General features: G+C 40.7%; 1 protein-coding gene across 7 annotated transcripts in view; it reads right to left on the minus strand.

The window, feature by feature from the left end:
• LOC115584539 (glutamate--tRNA ligase-like) overlaps positions 1-22,209 on the minus strand; it is a 121,384-nt gene that overhangs the window by 39,781 nt on the left and 59,394 nt on the right. For 3 of the 7 annotated variants that reach the window (XM_030422029.1, XM_030422026.1, XM_030422023.1), the window contains exons 1-5: positions 8,126-8,430; positions 7,870-7,932; positions 7,631-7,714; positions 7,196-7,279; positions 6,339-6,422 (exon numbers count right to left, since the gene is read on the minus strand). In XM_030422029.1, coding sequence (XP_030277889.1) covers positions 6,339-6,422; positions 7,196-7,279; positions 7,631-7,714; positions 7,870-7,932; positions 8,126-8,420 — 610 coding nt within the window. In that variant the 5' untranslated portion in view covers positions 8,421-8,430. Of the gene's footprint in view, positions 1-6,338; positions 6,423-7,195; positions 7,280-7,630; positions 7,715-7,869; positions 7,933-8,125; positions 8,435-22,209 lie in introns of those variants that run through there. The other 4 variants (XM_030422024.1, XM_030422028.1, XM_030422027.1 and 1 more) reach the window with 3 other exon arrangements.

Consider the following 22,209-nt stretch of genomic DNA (forward strand, 5'->3'; position numbering starts at 1 on the left):
TCACACACACACACATACTCACAGACACACACATTCCTTCAGGGTAGAGCATATCACACTCACATGTGATATCATTGACCGCCATTGTTTCTTTGTTCTGCCAGGCACACACACACACACACACACACACACTTGTATATAGTACATGTTAGTTAGATTGTGTGTTTCCATCTTTGTGTTAAATAAAAGACCTTGAATCTTCTTGCTGTCTATTCAATATTGTACAAGAGTGAATGTTGCCAACCTCTACACTGTCAAGAACTCCAAAATCCTTCAACCATTGCTAGCTGTTATGGTAAATTTGATTGTAGTTATTAAGTACAGAGTTATAAACAGTTCAGTAAATTTTTATGAGACTGATTTAGTAAAATTGCTATCTTTTCCCTTCTTCAAGGGTGGCGCCCTGAGGTGATCTAATGCAAATTGGATCATACTATTTATCATAATTAATAATTATCCCAAATAATCATTAATTATTATTGATAGCCAAATTTAACCTAAATCCCCCTTTTATTTTTGTTAAACACCCCTTAACTGGGCCTTGTGTAATGCAAGGCCCAACACTACGCAGGCGCGAGATTTCTTTTCCGGGGCCGTGAGCCGGAAGTAGAAGGGCAACGGCGGCGTCTTTCCTCCAAAATCACCGCAAGAAATAGCGCCCTTGTGCATCTAGTTTATGTAATTATCATGTACACCATATACGAAATGTACAAAGATGTACTGTAATTTCCGGACTAAAAGCCGCTACTTTTTTCCCATGCTTTGAACCATGCGGCCTATACGACGATGTGGCTAATCTATAGATTTTTATGGGCTAACGGCCTCCAGGGGGCAGGAAGCGCGGAAAAGCGCTCTTGCGAAAAGTGCAAGAGCGAGACAGAAAGGTGGAAGAGATAATGCGCTGAGGAAGACACTAGTTTGTGTTTTGAACAGTCATTTTGCACATCATGCACACACCCTCGTCATGGAAAACACAAGAAGAAATGCATATGATGCATCTTTTAAGTTAAAGGCAATCGAGCTGCTGCACGTAAGCTTGGCATCAATGAATCGATGGTGAGAGACGTTGGAGACGACAGCGTGAAGAACTGACTCAATGCAAAAGGACGACAAAAGCTTTCAGAGGTAATAAAAGCAGATGGCCCGAACTTGAAAATGTTCTTGAAGACTGGGTGAACACACAGAGAGCAGATGTGGACACCTGCGTCCTATAGTCAGGTGCGGCCTATGTACACATTTTTTTTTTCAATTGAAAATTAGTTGGTGTGGCTTATATTCAGGTACGCTCTTTTGTCCGGAATTTACGATAGCTTTGTCTCGCTCTTCATACGCCATCTTTCTCGAATACTGAGGCAGAAGCCCTTTTTAGATAGAAAAGGCGGCACATTTGCTCCAAGGTGTAAGGGTGACAATGTGCCGGCCTGTCTTTCTAAAATGGAGGCGTAAAATTCCTCCTTTTCCAAAAGCCGCCTCTGAGGCAGGCGTAAACATGTGACGTGACGTGAAGCACGAAATTGGGCTGTGAACGGTGACATAGAATTTGTCTTCAAAATAAGAGCTTTACATTGCACCCCACCGGAGTTTAAAACTGTGTTCTTAGCGGGGGGCTTTTATTTGAAAGTAGCGACCTTAGCTTTCCGACACAACATCAAGCTAACACAACAAAACAGCTACACAGACCGAGGAGACGCTAGCATCTCCTGGATCTCAGCGGCTGTCCAGTTGTTCATCTCAATGTCCGCGGGTGAAATGAAGGACTGACTGCTGTGATCAGCTGTTTCTTGGTTTTAAAACTCCCCGGCTGTGCGTCGCACAACAGCGCAGGTCATCGACACCTCATGCAGAGGCCGGCACATTTCCGCCACGTATTTAGATAGCAGTCGAGGCGGAAAATCGGCGGACCACAACAGACCCCCAATTTGCCGCCCTCTGTCTAAAACCGCTGACCGAGCCGCTAAAAGGACGGGCAAATTGGCGGCTTGGTGCCCTGTCTAAAAACGGCTAGCGTTTGTATTTCTGGTGAAGTAAAGAGGTCAGCTGGAGGTGGCTCTATTAGCACTAGTTGAAATGTGTACAGCGCAACCTATTGTACCAGGGTATGCTTCGGCCAATAATCCGATTTTCTCATGTATACTCAGACAATTGCAGTTGTCTGATTGAGTAGTCGAACTATGGCTGTAATCCGACTAAGTTGTGCATCTAAACGCACTGAGAGTTGAAGGAGAGATCAGTGAATGACGACTTGGGTATAGACCGCCTAATTTGGAAGAGTGGATGTGGTTGGTCAGAGACTGATGATGATCTGATCAGCTGGCTGTCACTACAGCTGGGGCTCATGACTTCTATGTCCTGCATGAATTTGTGCTAGGCTTCATTTATTGTGTTTTATTCGAAATAATTATAATCACCCAAATTAAAGTCCATTTAAAGTAAACCATACTATATATGACCGTTAGTTCTGCCCACAGAATATAGGTTAAGACCAAATCATCAGTTAGGCACAAGTAGTCCACTTTGTAATAGCCTGTGAAATATACACCAAAATATTCCTTCATTATGACACAGTGCTCATTGGTAATTTATCTTCGTTTATTACTCTAACAAGTACAATGTGTCGAAATCTGCTTAAAAGTGACAACTTTGAAATTGGGTGCATGCTTTAAAGGGACACTGTACTGTATACTGCAATGTTTAATATGAAAACACTATATAGTATGAATATTTGCTTAAGATCTCTAACTCCTCCTCTAACCTGAGGAGTTTTGTCTTTGCAAGAGCAATTCTGAAATATTTTGGAACTGCGGACCAGCAAGCAGCACGGCCGCCTTCACCACCACCAAACCAGGATGTTTAAGTTCAAAAATATTTTACAATTTAGAATGAACATTTTTGAGGAACACTGCATCAGTTTCATTTATTGACTTATAGAGTATCCCCATTGTTTACCTTGTATTATCATTTAATATCAGTTCAACTTGCTCGTCAGGTCAACTTAAGATGTTTAATTTTAATTTGAGGGAGGTTTTCACAACTCTTGCCTGTTTTCCTCTTAAAATGTAATAGATTGTTGCATCTTTGTGGATCACCTAAAAAGGTTTAGAAAAAAACTGAAAACTGAAATGGCCCTGCAGACATGTTCACCACAGGATGAATTGTAAGAACTTAGCTGACCTTCTGACATTTCATCTGCAGCCATCATCAGCTCAAAATTTCAGTGAACACCACATTGATGTTGACATTTGTGTTTTTAAGTTACCTTACACCTACCATCTAACTTTTCATCTATAATGCGCGTATCAACCTCTGCTGTACTTTATGTTAGTGCTAATTAGGGTTCAAGTCGAAAATATTGTTTTTGTGCCGGTTCTAAATTATTTGTCTCGTATCGCGGCTCAAAGTCCCATGAGTTGAAACATGAAACTTGGATTGAGGTGCAAATGCTTCTCAAGAAATATGAACCAAATTTGTCACATATTGGTGCTTTTATTAAAGCAATTTTTAAAAGGCCACAGCCACACAACAGTAAGTCCAGTTGACTTGTAATTGGACACTCAGTCCACTAAGTCCAGCTCAAAGTGCTGTATGTAAAAAGACTCCAGGAGCATGTGGGGCCGCCATGATGTATTTTGCTCTAGTTAGCATACACGGAAAAACAGTAAAGTGACGTCTACTTTTTCAAATTTGAATCAACCAACACCAAATTAGTTATACAACATTTTGGGATTAAGACTATTTTCTACCTATTATGAATGTCTAACAACATGGTTGCTTTCACTCTAAATACCCTTGCAAAGAGCAGGTCTTAGACTGAATTGGCCATGACTCAATAACCATTGGTCCAATCATCATAAAACTCAGCAGATATCTTCAGTCCGTGTTTTGAAATAGTTCTACTGAAGCATTTTGAAACGTGAATACCAAAATGTGTACCTCGAAACCTGGTGGCCTGATTGTCAGAAAATTCTGTTGCTGTTCCTAAACTGAAACACTGCAGATATTTAGAAGGACTCTATAAAGTTTGACAGCTTTTCTTTGACTCATCTTTGCCTGCAAGTGAAATTGTTAAAAAAAATCATACACTACCTTCATTCTCTCTCTGTAAGAGCCTTATCTCCAGCCTCTTTCAATACAGTTTAAGAGGGTGAACACTGAACATCATTATTTTGTCAAATAAACAACAAGTCATTGAAGAGTAGCAAACCAAAGATTATCATCCCGACCTGTTCAAACATTAATGACACAGTCAGATGTAGTGACCTCCTTCAGGATGTTTATCAGCTGAGATCAGACGACTCATTACAGATGAGAATTTTTTTCTCTTCATTTACTGAATAAATCCAGTGTGGTTTTAAAGCCTGACTCTTGAAGAGCAACAACACAGCGTTAATTTATGTCAGCCACATTTTTCTTAACTGATATGAACAAGTCTCCCAAAACCAGAGTGCTGAAACATTAAGCGATAATATGAGAAAGCGTTGAGCTGCTTAACTGAAAATAGATCAGAGTGACTGTTGGTTGAGCTTTAATCCCATCAACATCTGTGACAACAGCTGTTTAAGATTTGAATGTCAATCTAAATACAACTACTGTGTGTACTGAATAATCTGGTCACTATGAGTTAAATTATGAGAACACAGCCAGTTTCAGTCACAATATAATTCCTTACTATGCATATAAAAGTACAATTGGTGTCTAAGTAGTGGGTTTCACAGTTGTCCAATCATAAATTATCTTAAATTCTGTACATCCAAACTGATGACACATTTTTTTGCTCCTCTGCTCACAACAAGAGGATATTTCATCTGAAAGAAATGTATCGTGTTGAAGAAAAGACACAGACAGTAATGCAATGATATCTTTATGTTTTTGTTCAAATGCTCAAGAACACAATAATAATAAGTTTAATATGTACAAGTGTTTGTTGCTCTAAACCAGGGGTCACCAACACGGTGCCCGCGGGCACCAGGTAGCCCCCAAGGACCACATGAGTAGCCCTCAGGACTGTTCTATAAATGAAAACTGAATATTGATTTTATCTGTTTCCCACCTTGTTAAGTCATTGTTGTCATTAACGTGAGCAGTGTCTTCACATACATGAGTATCATTAATCATTAATAATCATATATGACTAAAGGCAAACTGAGCAAATTTGTTATTTCAGAAGAGTGTATCAAACTGGTTGCCCTTCGTATGACTCAGTACCCATGAAGTAACTCTCAGTTTCAAAAAGTTTGGTGACCCCTGCTCTAAAACTTTGTCATCCAGCCTTCATAATCATAACAAAATACAGTAATTCTGTATGTCAACATATGTATGAACTTAAGAAAAAGCAAATATTTCCACATCTTTGTCACAAATTAGTTCACTTCTCTAATCTAGTGTTTGAAATAATGTCACAAGTTCGCTAGCTGTCCATCGCTGTGCATTTTGATGTAAATCAGAAAAGACATGCAAATGAAAAAAATCATCAACATCTTCTGGTCAAAAAGATTGTTGTTGTTAATCAGCTGTCATATAAAGAGAAAGAAATGAAACATCTATCAAGAAGTACTAATACACTGCTACAGTGTGGGCAGGTGTTCATATAGCTGAAGAAAAAGGACTGTTTCCTGCTCACATGGTGAAAATCAGATGACCACTGAAGGTGGTATGATGATTTCCATTGTCAAATATCCTTGAGTTAGCCCACTGACGCATGAACACAACATCTCCGACCTCTAGAAGCAGCGTAACACCATTAGAAGAACTCTCACTACCGGACGGCTGATGTTCATATGCATTACAAATAGTCTCTCCATTCTTGACCAACCAAGCAGATGAATGATGTGAAGCATGTCCATGTCCATGTATGTGTAACTCAAAGTGGTAGGCTCCTCTCACTGGTGCAGTGAAAAAACCTGTGGGACATTTTAAACAAAGAATCAACTGCTGCAACATCTGTCAACCAGGTTGATGTCAACATAGTCATGAATTCAAATGTATTATCTATTTTTGTGACTTTGAGTACCTGTGTTTGGGTTGTAGGCGTTTCCAATGTTAGTGATGATGTGTCTGAAGACCAGAAGAGTGTGTGTGTTAAATGGTCCAAGAGTTCCACCGCCTGAAGCCAACAGTGAAGCAGAGAAAGCCACCTGTTTGACTGAGAGAGAAACATACTTGTTTTGAAGAGACTGATGTTACAGCAACGATGAGCATGTTTCAAAATGAAGTTAACTTAAGGCCCATATTATTCTCAGTATTTTTGTGCTGTCCACATCAGATAAGGTTTTACTTTAGACAAATATTATGAGAACTAAATTGTTTGAATATTGAATTGCTGGTTTAGTTCTCAGTCTTACCTTCTCCATCTCTCTTTAGAGCCTCCACCTGGTTTTCTGTGACATCAGTCCTGGCTTTAATGGAGATCAGCTCTGCTGTTTGTGCTGAAATTCATCAAAAAATTGGCAAAAGTGTCTCCAATGAAAACAATCTTTGATGGTGAAAGATATTCAATTATCACTCCTTTCATTGCAGTGTGTTTGTCTCTAATTTGTTGGGGAGCCACTGCCAACCTAACATTTCCCAGCAGAACACTGCATTTTAACAAGATGATCAATGTTATTCACTTTACCTCTTAGTCTTTTTAATAGTGTGGCTGATCTGTGTATGTACGAATGTAGCTCTCAATCATTGAACCATTCTTTTTGCTAAAAATGCAACAAGGGTCAAAATCATGTATGAAATCACCTCATGGCTGATAATGCTGACAGGTAAGAAAGACAGCATCAGATCAATATAAATATCATCCTCACTCAAGTTTGAGAGTGTAAACATTGAACAACCTGACATGAAAAACAAGTTATTAAAGGAGTAACAAACAACAGATCATCAGCCTGACCTGTTCAAACATTAAGGACACAGTCAGATGTAGTGGCCTCCCTCAGGTTGTTAATTGGCTGAGATGACTTCAGAAACATGTTAGATGAGTAATACAGAACATTTTTCTCTCTTTGCTTCCTCAATAAATCCAACATCATAATAAAGTCTGACTTTGGAAGTGCAAGAGCTGTTGATGATCAATCATTACCAGGGCACATTGTCCTTCTCAGGGAGCCACTGCTGATGTAGAAAGTTGTTGTTTTTTCCATCCATTGTCAAAGTGGTAGCATATTTCTGGAATGAAATATTGAGTTGCTGGTTTAGTTCTCAGTCTTACCTTCTCCATCTCTCTTTAGAGCCTCCACCTGGTTTTCTGTGACATTCGCCCTGGCTTTAATGGAGATCAGCTCTGCTGTTTGTGCTGGAGAAAAGTCACATCATGGCATGTTTGTCTGTAACCTGTGTACAAATACACCTATGTTTGATAGTTACATGTATTTCATCGTGGCTGGCTTCATCAAGGTTGGCTTTGGCCATCGAGCATTTAGATATTGTGTTAAAAAGCACTTAAACTGGTCAGCAGAATTCAGACATAAGCAACAGAATGAATTGTAATGTGTTTATTCAGTCTTTCAATCACCTGTTTCACAGAGAGGGAGAGCAATGTCATTGTTCTGAACTCACTGTGGAAACAACAATCTGACCAACATGATCTGGATTTCTTCAAATAGTTCTTATAATATCACATTTCTACTTTAGTTCTCAGTCTTACCTTCTCCATCTCTCTTTAGAGCCTCCACTTGGTTTTCTGTGACATCAGTCCTGGCTTTAATGGAGATCAGCCCTGCTGTTTGTGCTGGAGAAAAGTCACATCATGACATATAATGTATATAATGAAAATTTGAGCAGAAGCCAAAACAGTTAAATAACTTGTATTGTCATTTGTTTCATCAAACAGTGTTTTATTGATTGTTTGTTTTCTTGATCAGAGATATGTTTTCCACACAGTACCTTGAAGTTGTTGCTTTAGCTTCTCCACCTCAATCTTCTGTTCTCTCAGTTGAGCTGCTTGTACTTGAGAAATACAGTAAATGCCAGATTGTTAGCTTTTTACTGCAACATCAATATACTTGGAAAGCTTCATTGTAACAGTGACCTCAGTTTGTTGCTGTGATTTGAAAATGAATGAAACACAATAGCTTAAAAGGTGTAGAAGCAGTGGTTCTTATTGATATAACTTCCCTCACTACCTTACATACTACTTTACCTTCATTCTCTCTCTGTAAGTGCCTTATCTCCACCCTCTGTTCAGCCAACGAGGCGCTCATCTCTCTCAGCACAGCATGGATGTCTTGTGTACATCTCTGTTGTTGGTCAGCAGCATTTGTTGGTTCTCTTCTCTCAGCTTCAGTTTGATCTCCAAGTGGAATAATGTGGTTGTCAGACTCTGTTTGAAGCTTAGCCGTGCAGAGAGAGCAGATCAGCAGCAACAGAGGAAAACACATTGTCATCTCCATTCTCAAAGTGACGGTCTGTTCAGTTCTACTAGTTTCTGTGTTCATTGCAGCCTTAAATAGTGTCTGATGCTGATCAATCATTACCAGAATAGGGAACATTGTCCTGCTCAGGGAGCCACTGCCAACGTGGAACATTGTTGTTGTTGAGCAGGGAAATATTTTGTCTGCAACAGTGTTCAGGTGTGTTGTGCACGTCAAGTAGAATCCACATCAATGACATGACCTAACGTTTCTCAGCAGAGCACTATATTTGAACAAGATGATCAATGTTATTCACTTTACCTCTTAGTCCTTTTAATGTTGTGGCTGATTTGTGTATGTTGGAATGTTGTAGGCATTTCCAATATTAGTGATGATGTGTCTGAAGACCAGAGGAGTCTGTGTGTTAAATGGTCCAGTATTTCCAGAGCCTGAAGCCAACAGTGAAGCTGAGAAAGCCACCTGTTTGACTGAGAGAGAGAGAGAGATAGTTTTTGATTTTCAAAATAAATTCCAATAAATAAACATGACATGATAACCAGATTAGACAGAAATATATATATATATGTTAAAACGTCTCATAGAAACACAGAGTTAAATCAACAACAGAACACAGAGCTTTGATGAAACACCACTGAGACAAAAACTCATCAACATTATTCATCAGAGAGAATCTAAAATCCACTCTAACTCTGGCTTTCACCAACGACACAAACATTGACAGCAGCTCGTCACCTGACACATTCTCTATTTGATTTTTCCTGCTTTTATAAATAGCCAGTTTGGCCTGTCCCACTACAAAGTTCAACAGCTGCCACTTCTTTGCATTTTCTTTTTTGTAGCCAGCACCAAAAATGAAAGCAGTTTCAGACCAAGTCTCACTACAGTTTAAAAACACAGTTTTCAGGGCTTCAAACACAACTTCTAGTCTTCTACAGTCCAGGAAACAGTGAAAAACAGTTTCTGGTTCCTAACAGAAAGGACAATTAATGGAAACAGAAGGATTTGTCCTTGAAACAAAACTATTAACAGCCAGTGCCCCCTGCAGAATCCTCCACTGCAGATCACCTGAACTCTTCTTTAGCAGCGGTTTATAAAACAGCCTCCACACTGGTTTCCAGTCATCCTGCACCTTTAGTCTCTCTCTCCACATAGTGTCCTTCCTCCCACTCAGCTTTCTCTTATTCAAAGCTCTGACACAGGATTCATATAATGCTTTCCCATTCAACATAGACAAATTTACAGACGCAGCCATATTTCTGACCAGTAATGGTTCCGTCCAGTCCAGTTTGTTCAGTTTTAAAACCCAGTTCAGTGAACGGATCTCTTCCATCAGGAGTCTCTGTTCCAATAAAATAGTCCTGTAGTATTTCTGTAACCCGCTAGGTACTAGGCCTGGGCAATAAACCGAAAATTTACCGATACCGAAATTTACAACGATAACCAACGTCATTTTGGCCATGACGGTATATTCGGTGTCATAGGCATAACATCCACTAGGGTCAGGGGACATGTTAGGTCCAATTGATTAATCTACCCCAGCGTATACCGATGTGCTTATTTTACATTAATTTGATGGCAAACTCCGCCCGCCGATGCGACCCCAGCTATGCCAGGTTAGTAATCAAGTGAACCCACTCTCGCTGTGAGTGGCGGACAGTTTGTGTAATGATGCTGCGTTCAAAGGCTGCAACAGGCCACTGTCTTCGGCTGGGCCAGTCCACTGATCAAACATTTGTGTTTTGTTTTTTATTCACTCAAAATAATGACTGTATTTCCAGCTAGAAAACGCGCATCTCTCTCCTCCCTCCATTGTTGTTTGCATTTGTGTTTCTGCGTGTTCTGACACGTGAGTGTCCTCATGCTGGAAAACGTGACTTCTCGCGTACGTGACGTCACTCCCCGAGACGCAAGAAGAAAGCAAAAATATATATTTTTTACTAAGGAAAATGACAAAACTAGTAACGCGTTACCGGCATCACTGATTGTGTAGCTTAAGTGCAACATGGAGCATGAAGATGAAAAGGAAAAAATAAAAACAGTAGAATTAACTTTGAGCAAGTTTGGAGGAAAGTCGGAGGTGTGGACCCATTTTAAACAAGTCGTGGGCCGTGATAATAACATTTGTCGGCTTTGTCGAGTGCATTAAGTGCGGCACTTGTTGCATTATTCATTAAGATTTCTGTAGTTCAAACAACTCGCAATTGTAGTTGAGAACGTCAGTTATAACAGCCCACGTATTAAACAGTTGTCGTTTTAAATCGGTCTCGGGCTCATAATTACATTCAGTGTGTCGGGCCGGGCTCGGACACAACGTGCACGGGCTCGGGTCGGGCTTGATTCTAAGCTCTACTCGGGTCCAGCCGCCACTTTACTGAGGTTCACCCAGTGTGAGCAGCAGGAGGACGGTTAGCTCACCTCCCAGAACATGGCACTGAATCGCTGGAAACTGATTTAGGGACTGTCATCAAATTACTTAGCATAAATATATTAATACAAAATAATTGCAGTTCTTTCAATATCTTCCATGACATGTGACCCAGTGACTCCAGCAGCAGATTGTATTAGTAAACTGGACGAATGAGACACAGCTATGTTTATTGTACTTTAGTGCTTCCTCCATTTTATATGAATATTAATATGCAGAAATCTTGATTTTTTTTCTCAATAGCTTACATGTCATGTGACCCACTGACTTCTGAAACAGATTCTGTGTCTATCAAAAATATATAATGATAAAGAAAATAATGGTAAAAAAAAGTTCTCTAATGCTCAAGAGGTTAACATATTATTAAGCAGCAATGTCAACTTCTCTACTATTTTGTCTCATGTCTTAGATTCTGATTCTGAAGTCCTCAAAATGTTTATTTATTTACATCCAACCTCTTCCACCACCTGCAGTACAACCACGTGATTCAATTCGAAGAAATAAAAAAAAGGGAGAAGCGAGAAGCTTAGAATTTGTTTATAAGGGACTGTATATTTTATACTTTTAAAGTTGTTCAGTTGTTGTCACTTAACTACAATGTAGTTTTACAGTCCTTTTAAAGTGGCATTTCTGTAAATACACAGGATTTTTTTTCCTTTTATTTAGGTGTGGGGGGTACTTATCGTTCATTTATCGTTATCGGGGTGAGTTGCTCAATATATCGTGATATTGATTTGAGGCCATATCGCCCAGCCCTACTAGGTACTACAGAGTTTTGGACCAGTGACTAGGTTCGTAGAGGAGGGTTTAAAGAGGAAGTCACAGACACAATGAATAAATGGAGCCACGAAGTACGTTGAAAGTAAGTTGACTGTATTGAACTGTATGAAAATAAAATAAAATTCAGTGCAATGACATCTGATTGCTCAATATTTCACAGTCTTTCTTTAACATAAAACCAAATAAAAGTGTCCAAATGGAAACGTAATGTTCCTTGAATGTTCCTTGAATGTCTTTGAGTGTCCTTGAATGTCCTTGAATGTTCCTTGAATGTCCTTGAATGTCAGCGCGCTTCAGTCAAATGTATGTAAGTCAAGTCAGGGGAAGTTGAAAGAGTCAGGGGTTCAGGAGTCAGGTGTGTGTGTGGTGGTCCTACCACAGGCACACTCAGTTAAGGTGAAGAAGGGGCTGGATGTCCTCTTCAGGCTCAGGTACGGGTTCTCTGCTCCTTTGGGTAAGGGGGTTTCACTAGCTCGCCATCTCCATCAACCAGGAGAATCCAGATCTACATCTAAAGGCTTCTGAAGGTTCTCAAAAAACCTAGCCTGTATAAAGACAGAGCTATCACTACATAGAATCATCAAACTTCTCTTATGGCCATATTCAATACATATATCTCAACACACTACTGGAACACAATAGTGATTAAATGAATTATCTTTAACTGTACAGTTCTTTTCTTTTTCTCAATTAAGTATTTCCACACATTTTTAATCAACATTAATTATCTTAGCTATTTAACCATGAATTATGGTAATTTTAGCTCCTTTACCATTAAAATATTGTTCATTTTAATCCTTTAACCATTTCACACATATCCATTGAATTATGAACTGAAAATTAGCAAAATGCACCTTTAACACACATAAGAATATCAATTCAGGCTTCAGAGTTTCTGCCTTCCTGATAAATGAACATGTTTAACAGTATTTAACAAGACACACACCCTAAAGTGCATCTCAGAATGAGTACACACACACACAGGAAAATAAATAGCACACCTCATTTTTCATCAGGTTATCAGAGCAAAATATGCAGCTTTAACTCTTAAAACACAGTAAACAGTAGCAGCAGGTCACGTTCATGTATCAACAAGTTTTCTGCCCTCTCACATGTTGAATCACCATGTGGCTACTACAGTTAGCATGCGCTAGCGCTAGCTAGCTCGAGCAACTCACCAAATCTCTGCCGAAAACAATAACTCACGGGTCCTCGACCACCTCTCTGCTTCAGGTAGGTACACTTTCCAAGGTTATTCTGTGTTGATAAGTTAGTTAACAACCACCATTTTCGTGACTTCTTATTAACCTTCTCCTCCGCGTTTCTCATCTGCTCGTACCGCTGCTCTGACTCTCTGCTCTCACTCCGCACCACGCTAACTCTGCGCTCTCACTCCGCACTGTAACTCTCGCGAGAACAGGGTGGGACTACTTTTTCTTAAAAATCATACATCTACTTTTTTTTATAATGCAACAATTAATGACTGAGTGTGTGCAAAATTAATATTATTGACAGAATAATAAACTAAAGAGGGTTAATTAATAAAAAATATATTTTAAAGGAAACAACAATATTATCTACTGGGTTACATTTCCATTTCCTCGCTAGTCAGTCTTTTAATCCATGCGTTTAAAGGAGTCATCACCTGGTTTTTTACATATCCAGTCCCTCTTGGATCGCTTTGGATCAATTCTTAAAATTTATTAGAAATTTAAAAAAAACAAACAAAAAAAAACATAGAGCTTGTTCTGAGACTTTTTCATACGGCGACTTTCTCACGCGAGATTATGCGCGAGGTTTTGACCGGTCCGGATGTGCATTGTATTAATGGGCGCGTTCAAGTTGACCTCCTGCTGCCTGACTGAATCAGCGAGATCTGCTGGCGACAGCAGGGGCGGGGCTACAAACGCTGCTATGAAGTCGGACACTCTCTCTTCCCATAGACGTGACGTGACCTGCAGCAGGGGTTGTAGCTGATTCTGTGGTCTGTCCAGGGACCATGGTCTCTGGCACGGACCAGTGGTCACTACCACTAGGGGCGCTAGAAACACTGGTCGCGACCAGCTCCTCAGTGGTCGCGACCAGTTGCTCTGTGGCACAGACCAGTGGTCACAACCACTAGGGGCGCTAAAGATACTGGTCCTGACCAGCTCCTCAGTGATCGGCCCTGTGGTCCCTGTGGTCTGTGAAGGGCTTTTATTATTTTCTCTTCTTTCCGGTCGTTTTGGCAGCACTGTTAGCTGGATAAATGTCAGAGATCATTATCCTTTGTCTATAAAATACACCATATCAGAATTATTATGATTAATATTGTTATTATCATTGATTAAGAAGATCTGTGTGGTCAGGACCAGCTGGTCTGCGGCAGGGACCAGTGGTCACTACCACTAGGGGCGCTAAAAACACTGGTCACGACCAGTGGCACAGTGGTCATGACCAGCTGCTCTGTGATCTCTTCCGTTGTTTGGACCAGTTGAGTGATCTGTGGAGTGTTTGTTTCTTTGTATTTATTTTTAATACAACTTTTCCCTTTTATCACTGTGTTAGCAGAATAGCCTAAATGTGAGAAGCCATAATCGTTTGTCTATCCAATGTTAATCTTAATTGTCTATCACATTTAATTGTCTATCACATTTAATCTCAAATGTTAACCTACTGGAACTCAAAAACATATACTTATGCTAATATATATATAGCTTCCCTCAAACCTTAAGTATGAATATGGCAGAATATAATAACCCCTTTGTGTATCTGTGGAAGGAACATTAGTATTCCTATTTAGGCTACATGCAGATAGATTTATAGATTTAATTATGTTAAATATTAGTTTCTAAATTGGCTAAAATCTTTGTCCTGTGTTTTATTATTATCATAATCATGATCAACTAATTAAAGGCAAAAGTACAAAATCATTCAATGATCAGGAATCTTCAAGTAAAAAGTATCTGTATCGGTATCGGCAATACTGGCCCTGTAATTACTTGGATTGATACCAAAATTAGCAGTATCACCCACCCCTACCTTTAAACCAATAAAATGAAGGAAACGGTTGGTGATTCAGTTCATGACAAATCAGGAGCAATTTCCAATTTTGAAGCCAGATGTGATCGTATTGATCATATACCTATGTTCATTCTAAATCCACAATTTCTCATCAACACTTGAGAATTCGCTCCCATGAGTCTTTGTGCCATCAGCGCTCACTGTCTGCAAACGGTACTCCTCTGGTCACTACACTTTTCGCTAGGATTCCCAGGCACATTCCGACAATCCGTCTTAATCTTTGCTTACGTTATTTTTTTTCCTACTAAAATGTTTTCTTTTATGCAGGCTACAATTGACATCCTGGTGAGATTAGAGGGTTTTTTCCAGATTTTATGCAGAGAAAATCCTTGGAACAATCATCGAGTGATCATCTACATTTATTTGATATTAGTTTCTAGACCAAGATTTGATACAAAGGGTAATGTGACAAGCTTTTAAAATGCAACACATTGGTAAAGTTTAAACCAGTCAGGAAGACATGGACCTGCATAATCGATTGTTCTACTCATATAACTACAACTAATAATAATAATTTAATTATTGTTTCTCTGCTATCAGAAAGAAGACTCCGAGTGCCAAAGTGCAAATTATTATTAGTTATTGTTCATCCCGACTTCTATCAAGCTGTTGAACAACAGAACTAAAATTAAGCTGCCACATTGTCAGTGTTAAAATGTATAGTGTCTTCCATGTTTTGAGATGTTTTAATGTTGATTTTATAATTGTTTTTATGTCTGTCTGTTGTTGAGGTATGCTTGTTTCTGTGAAGCAACAAATTGTAGCACTGTGCCCAAGGCAAATGTTCCCTCAGGGAAAATAAAGCTATTTCTGTTCTATTCTATAATGATTTCCATTAATTGTAAAGATCAATAATATTTGACAGACAAAAGATAATTATTTGTATTTATTTATTTTTACATTTATTCAGCACAGTGTTGCCAACACAATGAGAAAAGGGAGAAGGTGTATTAAATGTCCAATAACTACTCCAAAGACCACTCAGTAAGACAACAAGCAGATGACGAGGACCACAGGACAGATCAGTGTCTCTAGCGCCCCTAGTGGTAGTGACCACTGGTACGTGCAAGAGACCATGGTCCCTGGACAGACCACGGAATCAGCTACAATGAAAGTACTACTCATACAACTACGACTAATAATAACAATTTAATCATTGTTATTATGATTTCTGTTAATAGTAATCAATAACATTGGATAGACAAACGGCTTCTCACATTTAGGCTATTCTGCTAACACAGTGAGAAAAGGGAAAAGTTGTGTTAAAAATAAATACAAAGAAACAAACACTCCACAGATCACTCAACTGGTCCAAACAACGGAAGAGATCACAGAGCAGCTGGTCATGACCACTGTGCCACTGGTCGTGACCAGTGTTTTTAGCGCCCCTAGTGGTAGTGACCACTGGTCCCTGCCGCAGACCAGCTGGTCCTGACCACACATATCTTCATAATCAATGATAATAACAATATTAATCATAATAATTCTGATATGGTGTATTTTATAGACAAAGGATAATGATCTCTGACATTTATCCAGCTAACAGTGCTGCCAAAACGACCAGAAAGAAGAGAAAATAATAAAAGCCCTTCACAGACCACAGGGACCACAGGGCCGATCACTGAGGAGCTGGTCAGGACCAGTATCTTTAGCGCCCCTAGTGGTAGTGACCACTGGTCTGTGCCAGAGACCAGCTGGTCCTGACCCCACATATCTTCATAATCAATGATAATAACAATATTAATCATAATAATTCTGATATAGTGTATTTTATAGACAAAGGATAATGATCTCTGACATTTATCCAGCTAACAGTGCTGCCAAAACGACCGGAAAGAAGAGAAAATACTAAAGCCGCTTCACAGACCACAGGGACCACAGGGCAGATCACTGAGGAGCTGGTCAGGACCAGTATCTTTAGCGCCCCTAGTGGTTGTGACCACTGGTCTGTGCCACAGAGCAACTGGTCGCGACCACTGAGGAGCTGGTCGCGACCAGTGTTTCTAGCGCCCCTAGTGGTAGTGACCACTGGTCTGTGCCACAGACCAGCTGGTCCTGACCACACAGATCTTCATAATCAATGATAATAACAATATTAATCATGATATTTCTGATATAGTGTATTTTATAGACAAAAGATTATGATCTCTGACATGTATCCAGCTAACAGTGCTGTCAAAACGACGGGAAAGGGGAGAAAATACTAAAGCCGCTTCACAGACCACAGGGACCACAGGGCAGATCACTGAGGAGCTGGTCGCGACCAGTGTTTCTAGCGCCCCTAGTGGTAGTGACCACTGGTCCGTGCCAGAGACCATGGTCCCTGGACAGACCACAGAATCAGCTACAACCCCCTCTCGTGACCTGGCTGAGCTTGCGGTGTTTGCCTCTTCGTCGGCGAAGAAGTGGAGGAAATTTAAATTCCATTAATGTTTGATTACAATCAACAACGACTGCGATCAGTTTTCTTACCTGATGCTATGGGAACTTTGCTGGCCTTTTTCTCATATTAATCTCCTTCAGAAATTATTCAATCTGAGATGTTCAAAATATTAGTCAACAAAAACATTTGGGCTGAGGGAATAGAGCAGTGAAACTATGGGGTTCCATTATTCTGAAGCATTTCATATCTCGGGCTGGATCACAAACAAATGCTTCTATTTTCCTCCCGGATTTTTTGAAGCGCCCCCAAACGCAGCACTTGATTCAGTGGAGGAAGCCCGCCTGCAGTTGAATGTTTGGAAGGAGTGAGTGAGAAGCCGTTTTTAGACAGGGCAGCAAGCCGCCAATCTGCCCGTCCTTTTGCCGGCTAGGTCCGCGGTTTTAGACAAAGGGGTTCATTCGCACCGCGCCAGACGCTCCATTCGCGCTTTTTACTTTTGTAAAAATCATTTCTCATCAATGATAGAACTTCAACAAAACAAAAAAAAACATTGCTTTGGCAGAGACAATGTTTTTTTTTGTTTTGTTCAAGTTCGTGAATCGTGATTCACATTTTTTCCAGAATCGTGCAGCCCTAGTATCCACTATGTGTTTCAGCTTCACTGACCCGGCTGAACATGACCGCTGTGTGAGAGCAGGTCTGCTGGCGTCTTGAACATCCAGCCGGGCCCCGTGGATCAGAGGCTCTTCCAGGAGCCAAAACAGTGAAGCTGCAGGTTCCAGTCTTTTCCATTTAAAAAGAGTCCAGGCTCTAAACAGTCCCTGATAAAATGGAGGCAAGTCACAAAAATGGATAAAACCACAGTCCCTTAAAAACAAAGACGCATCCAAACCCAAACATGCTACTCCCCTTAAAATGGTGCTCCTTATTGGTTTCCAGACCACATCATCATTTCCTGTGATGTAACGTTGAATAAACTGTAAACTGAAAGCTGCTGCTCTGCTCTCCAGGTGCACTAACCCCTGCCCCCCTCTTCCTTTGGCAGGTAAAGCATGCTCTGGGAAAACTCAGTGCAAGTTATCCAAAAAAAAATTAATAATGACATACTGCACTTTTGTAACAGACCAAAAGGGAGTTCCATACATTATAACTTATGCCAGAGACTTGATGCTACCAAGTTATTAATAGTCATTCAGGACTCTTCCTCTGTAAGACATGTGAGGTAACAGCCACTTCCACTTGGCCAACCTCTCCTCCACCTTCTCTACCACTCCCTCCCAGTTCTTCTTTACATGTTGTTCATCTCCTAGATGGACTCCCAGGTACTTTAGGCCTCCCCTCCTCCAGCTTAACCCTCCTGGCAGCTGAAGGAGCCCCGCAGACCAACTCCCAACTGCTAAGGCCTCACTCTTTGCCCAGTTAACTTTGGCAGCTGATATTTTACCAAAGTCTTCAACAATGCTTCCTAAAACCTTCACATCTTCCTGGGTCCTTACAATAACAATAATATCATCTGCATATGTAGAATGTGTATTAGAATCAGATAAAAACAGACCATCAATAAAAGAACGAATATTGTGCAAACATGGGTTCAATAGAAAGTGCGTAGAGCATACCACACATCGAGCAGCCCTGTCTGATACCCCGGGTCACTTTAAAAGGTTTACACAAACCACCATTAATTTTTCAGTACACTCTCAATGTCTTTGTACAGAACCTTAATTTTGGCAATAAGTCCAGAGCTGAGGGCGAACCTTTACAACACTTTCCAAAGGTAACGGTGCTCAACCCGGTCAAATGCCTTTTCCTGGTCCAAAGAGACCAAACCAGCATCAAAACCCAAAGAACTTCCAAAAAATCAATCAGTGACACATTGTCAGCGATGGACCTGCCGGGCACACAATAGGTTTGGGTCCGATGGATGACTTGGTCCATCACCTTCTTCAGTCTATTAGCCAGAGCAGTTTATAATCTGTGCAGAGCAGAGAGACTGGCCGCCACTTCTTTATATCCTGCAGGTCGCCTTTTAGTGGTAACAGAGTCAGCACTGCTCTCCTACAGCTCTGCGGCAGAGACGAGTCATTAAAGCTCTCAGTGAAGACTTTTAAAACATCTTCTCTCAGCTCATTCCAAAAAGCTTTGAAAAACTCTGATGGAAGCCCATCGATCCCAGGGGCCTTCCCCTCCTGCATGCTCTGCAGCGCTGTGTACACTTCCTCTGCAGTCAGAGGACCCTCCAACTCCTTGTTGGTCTCCTCTGGGACTCTGGGCAGCCCACTGCAGAGGGAGTTAAAGGCCCCCTCATCCTCGGTGTACTAACTGTCATACAGATGGGAGTAAAAGTCCATAGCTCTCTGCCGGATCCCACCGGCTTCAGTCAGCATCTGTACTGAAGTCGAGCGCAAAGCGTGGATGAACCTCCTCTGCCCGTTCTTCTTCTCCAGGCTGAAAAAACCTTTGACGGTGAGTCCATCTGAGCAGCGCTCTGAAAGAGAGACCGGACCAGCGCCGCCTGTGCTAGAGCCCAGCAGGTCTGCCAGTACGACCTTTTTGGATTTGAGGTCTTCAAAGCAGCCTCGATTTCCTGTGGACTCTGCAGAACTCTGCAGTTCCACTATTTCAATCTCCAGATCCCTCATAGATTTGGTAATGTTCCGAGAGACATTGAGAGTGTAGTGTTGACAAAGCTGCCTGATCTTCACCTTCCAACAATCCCACCACTGCTTCAACGATGTAAAAACTTATTTTCTAGCTTTAAAAACTTTCCAAAAAAATATAAAGGTTTCTCTAAACTGTACATCGAGTTACAAAGCAGTGTTAAAGTGCCAATATGCAGACTTGTGTTTTACATTTGCAATAAAACATTACAAGACACCAGGGAATTATGTGTAAACCCTACAGGTATTCTGCACCCTTTAAAAATACTAAATTGATGCTTAAAACGGTAAAATCTGTCTAATCTGGCCATAGAAAAATAATTCTCTCTGTGTTGGACCCAAGTGTACTGTCTGTGTTTGTGGTGCATTTCTCTCCATACATCAGTTAACTTCTGAGCCTCCACCAGCTGTTTCATGGCACGTTTTGAAGCAGCATGAGGTTCAATGTGATTTCTGTCCATCTGATCGTTCTCTGTGATGTTTAAATCCCCTCCTAAAAATAGAAACTCTTCAGGCCCGCACTAACTTATAACCACACTGACTTCATTTAGAAACTTAACTCTGTCAGGTCCTGTGTTGGGAGCGTATACATTTGTAAACACATTAGTAAAAAGCTCATATTTGGCTCTGACCACCATCAGTCCGCCCTGCATTACTTCCTCCACCACATGAGACTTTGGCAGAAAGTTTTTGGAGAAGAGGAGCACCACTCCTCCACTGGTTCTGCTCAAATGACTTAAAACAACCTCCCCATCCCATTCCCTCCTCCAGTCAGTCTCATTTAAAGTGTCACTGTGCGTCTCCTGAACCAACATCACATTGATGCTCTTCAGTTTAACAAGTTCAAACAGACTGGCTCTCTTCTTCACATCTCTAGCTCCATTTAAGTTGAGTGTGGAGATTGTGAAATCACTCATGATCTCTGATGTGAAAAGTAACACACAAGATAACACAGACAGCAGACAGACTGTCTTCCTTGGCTTCTGAGTCCTCATTATCATAAAGTTCTGTTTGAGTTTCTGGACTATTTTCTTCAGACTGTAAATCTCCTGGTCAGAATAACCTCCCTTTCCTCTGCTTCTCATCTGTGATCTGGCAGAAAAAAAACAATTCTTTGTCTGCAAAATAATCTTCAACTTTAACTTTTTTCATGTGTGTTGTTGTTTGCAGGAACTTTTTTATCTGTTCCACTTCATAATGTATTTTCCTGCTGCTGTGCTTCTCCTACTGACCCTCGCTGCTCCTGGTTACTGGTCCTTCTTTGGCCTGAGAACCACTGTTGTCATTCACTTGTTGTCTTTTGAGAACAGGGACTTTAAACACTGTATCTTCCTCCACCATCAGGTCTTCATCACTGTCCCTCACTGTGTCCTGTGCTGCTCTGTCTGCACTGTTCAACACAGTCTGCTCTCCTTCTGCTTTCTTACTGTTTGTACTGATCTCATCCTCTTTCTGACGGACAGCTGCTTTATCTTTTCCAGCCTCACTGTTTTCCTGTCTCTCCTGTGTCTTTTTTGTCCCCTCAGCATCTTTAGTCTGTCTCTGTGTGTCTCCCTCTGTGTTTTATCATTAGAGGAAGCTTTCTTCAGAGTCCCAGAGGTCACAACAATATATTCAAAGTGGTCTGCTTTCAGGTTAAACACCAGACTGAGTTCTTCATCTTTCTTACTGAGGATCAGGTGAACCTGGGGTCCGTTTCACAAAGCAGGTTCAACAAACTCTGAGTCTAACCCTGAACTCTGAGTTGATCTACTCTGAGATAGGAAACTCTGAGTTTTCGGTTCCAGAACAGCAGATTTGAGTTAGTTTGATCAACTCGGAGTAGTTTAACCTGGAGTTAAGCACGTGCACCACAAGTATAAAAAGACAGCATCAATGGAGCCCTGATTCGACGAGTCACCATGGCAACGGGGAAGAGGAGGGCTACGTTTTTCACCCCACTGGAATTGGAAATATTAATGCGCTCATACAGTGAGTTTGAGCACGTTTTTAGAAGGAAGTGTAAAACCACTGCAGCAGCAAAAGAGAGGGAGAAGGCTTGGGAGAACATTGGCGCTCGGGTCAATGCGTAATTTTAAATGTAGTCCTTTGCAATCACAATAATATTACAGGGGGAAACTGCTTGAGTGGTAGCCTATTAATTTATTTAATTTAGGTGCAACCCTGGCTGAGAAGCGCACTTGGCTTCAGCTTAAGTTGAAACATAAAAACATTGTTCAAACAGGTAAGACCTCGGCATAATCTCATGGGGGTAACTCATTTTGATCATGTTTTACATTGTAAATATTAAGTGGCTGTTTGACTGTACAGTTGTTTTATCACCAACATAATGCTGTTTTCACACACATAAATGTCTTCTCATCTATATCATGTTCTGTTAAATAATTAAGCCTATTTAAACTAACACAGACTTCTACTCAGCCAACAGAAAGAAAGCAGATGCCCGTACAACGGGTGGTGGCCCAGCACCGCCACCTCTAACGGAGGCAGAGGAGCTGAAAATGATAAAAATGGGTAGTAGCCGTTTCAGGGCGAGGCACACTT

The sequence above is a fragment of the Sparus aurata genome, chromosome 7 (genome assembly GCF_900880675.1).
Source record: "Sparus aurata chromosome 7, fSpaAur1.1, whole genome shotgun sequence".
Taxonomy (NCBI): domain Eukaryota; kingdom Metazoa; phylum Chordata; class Actinopteri; order Spariformes; family Sparidae; genus Sparus; species Sparus aurata.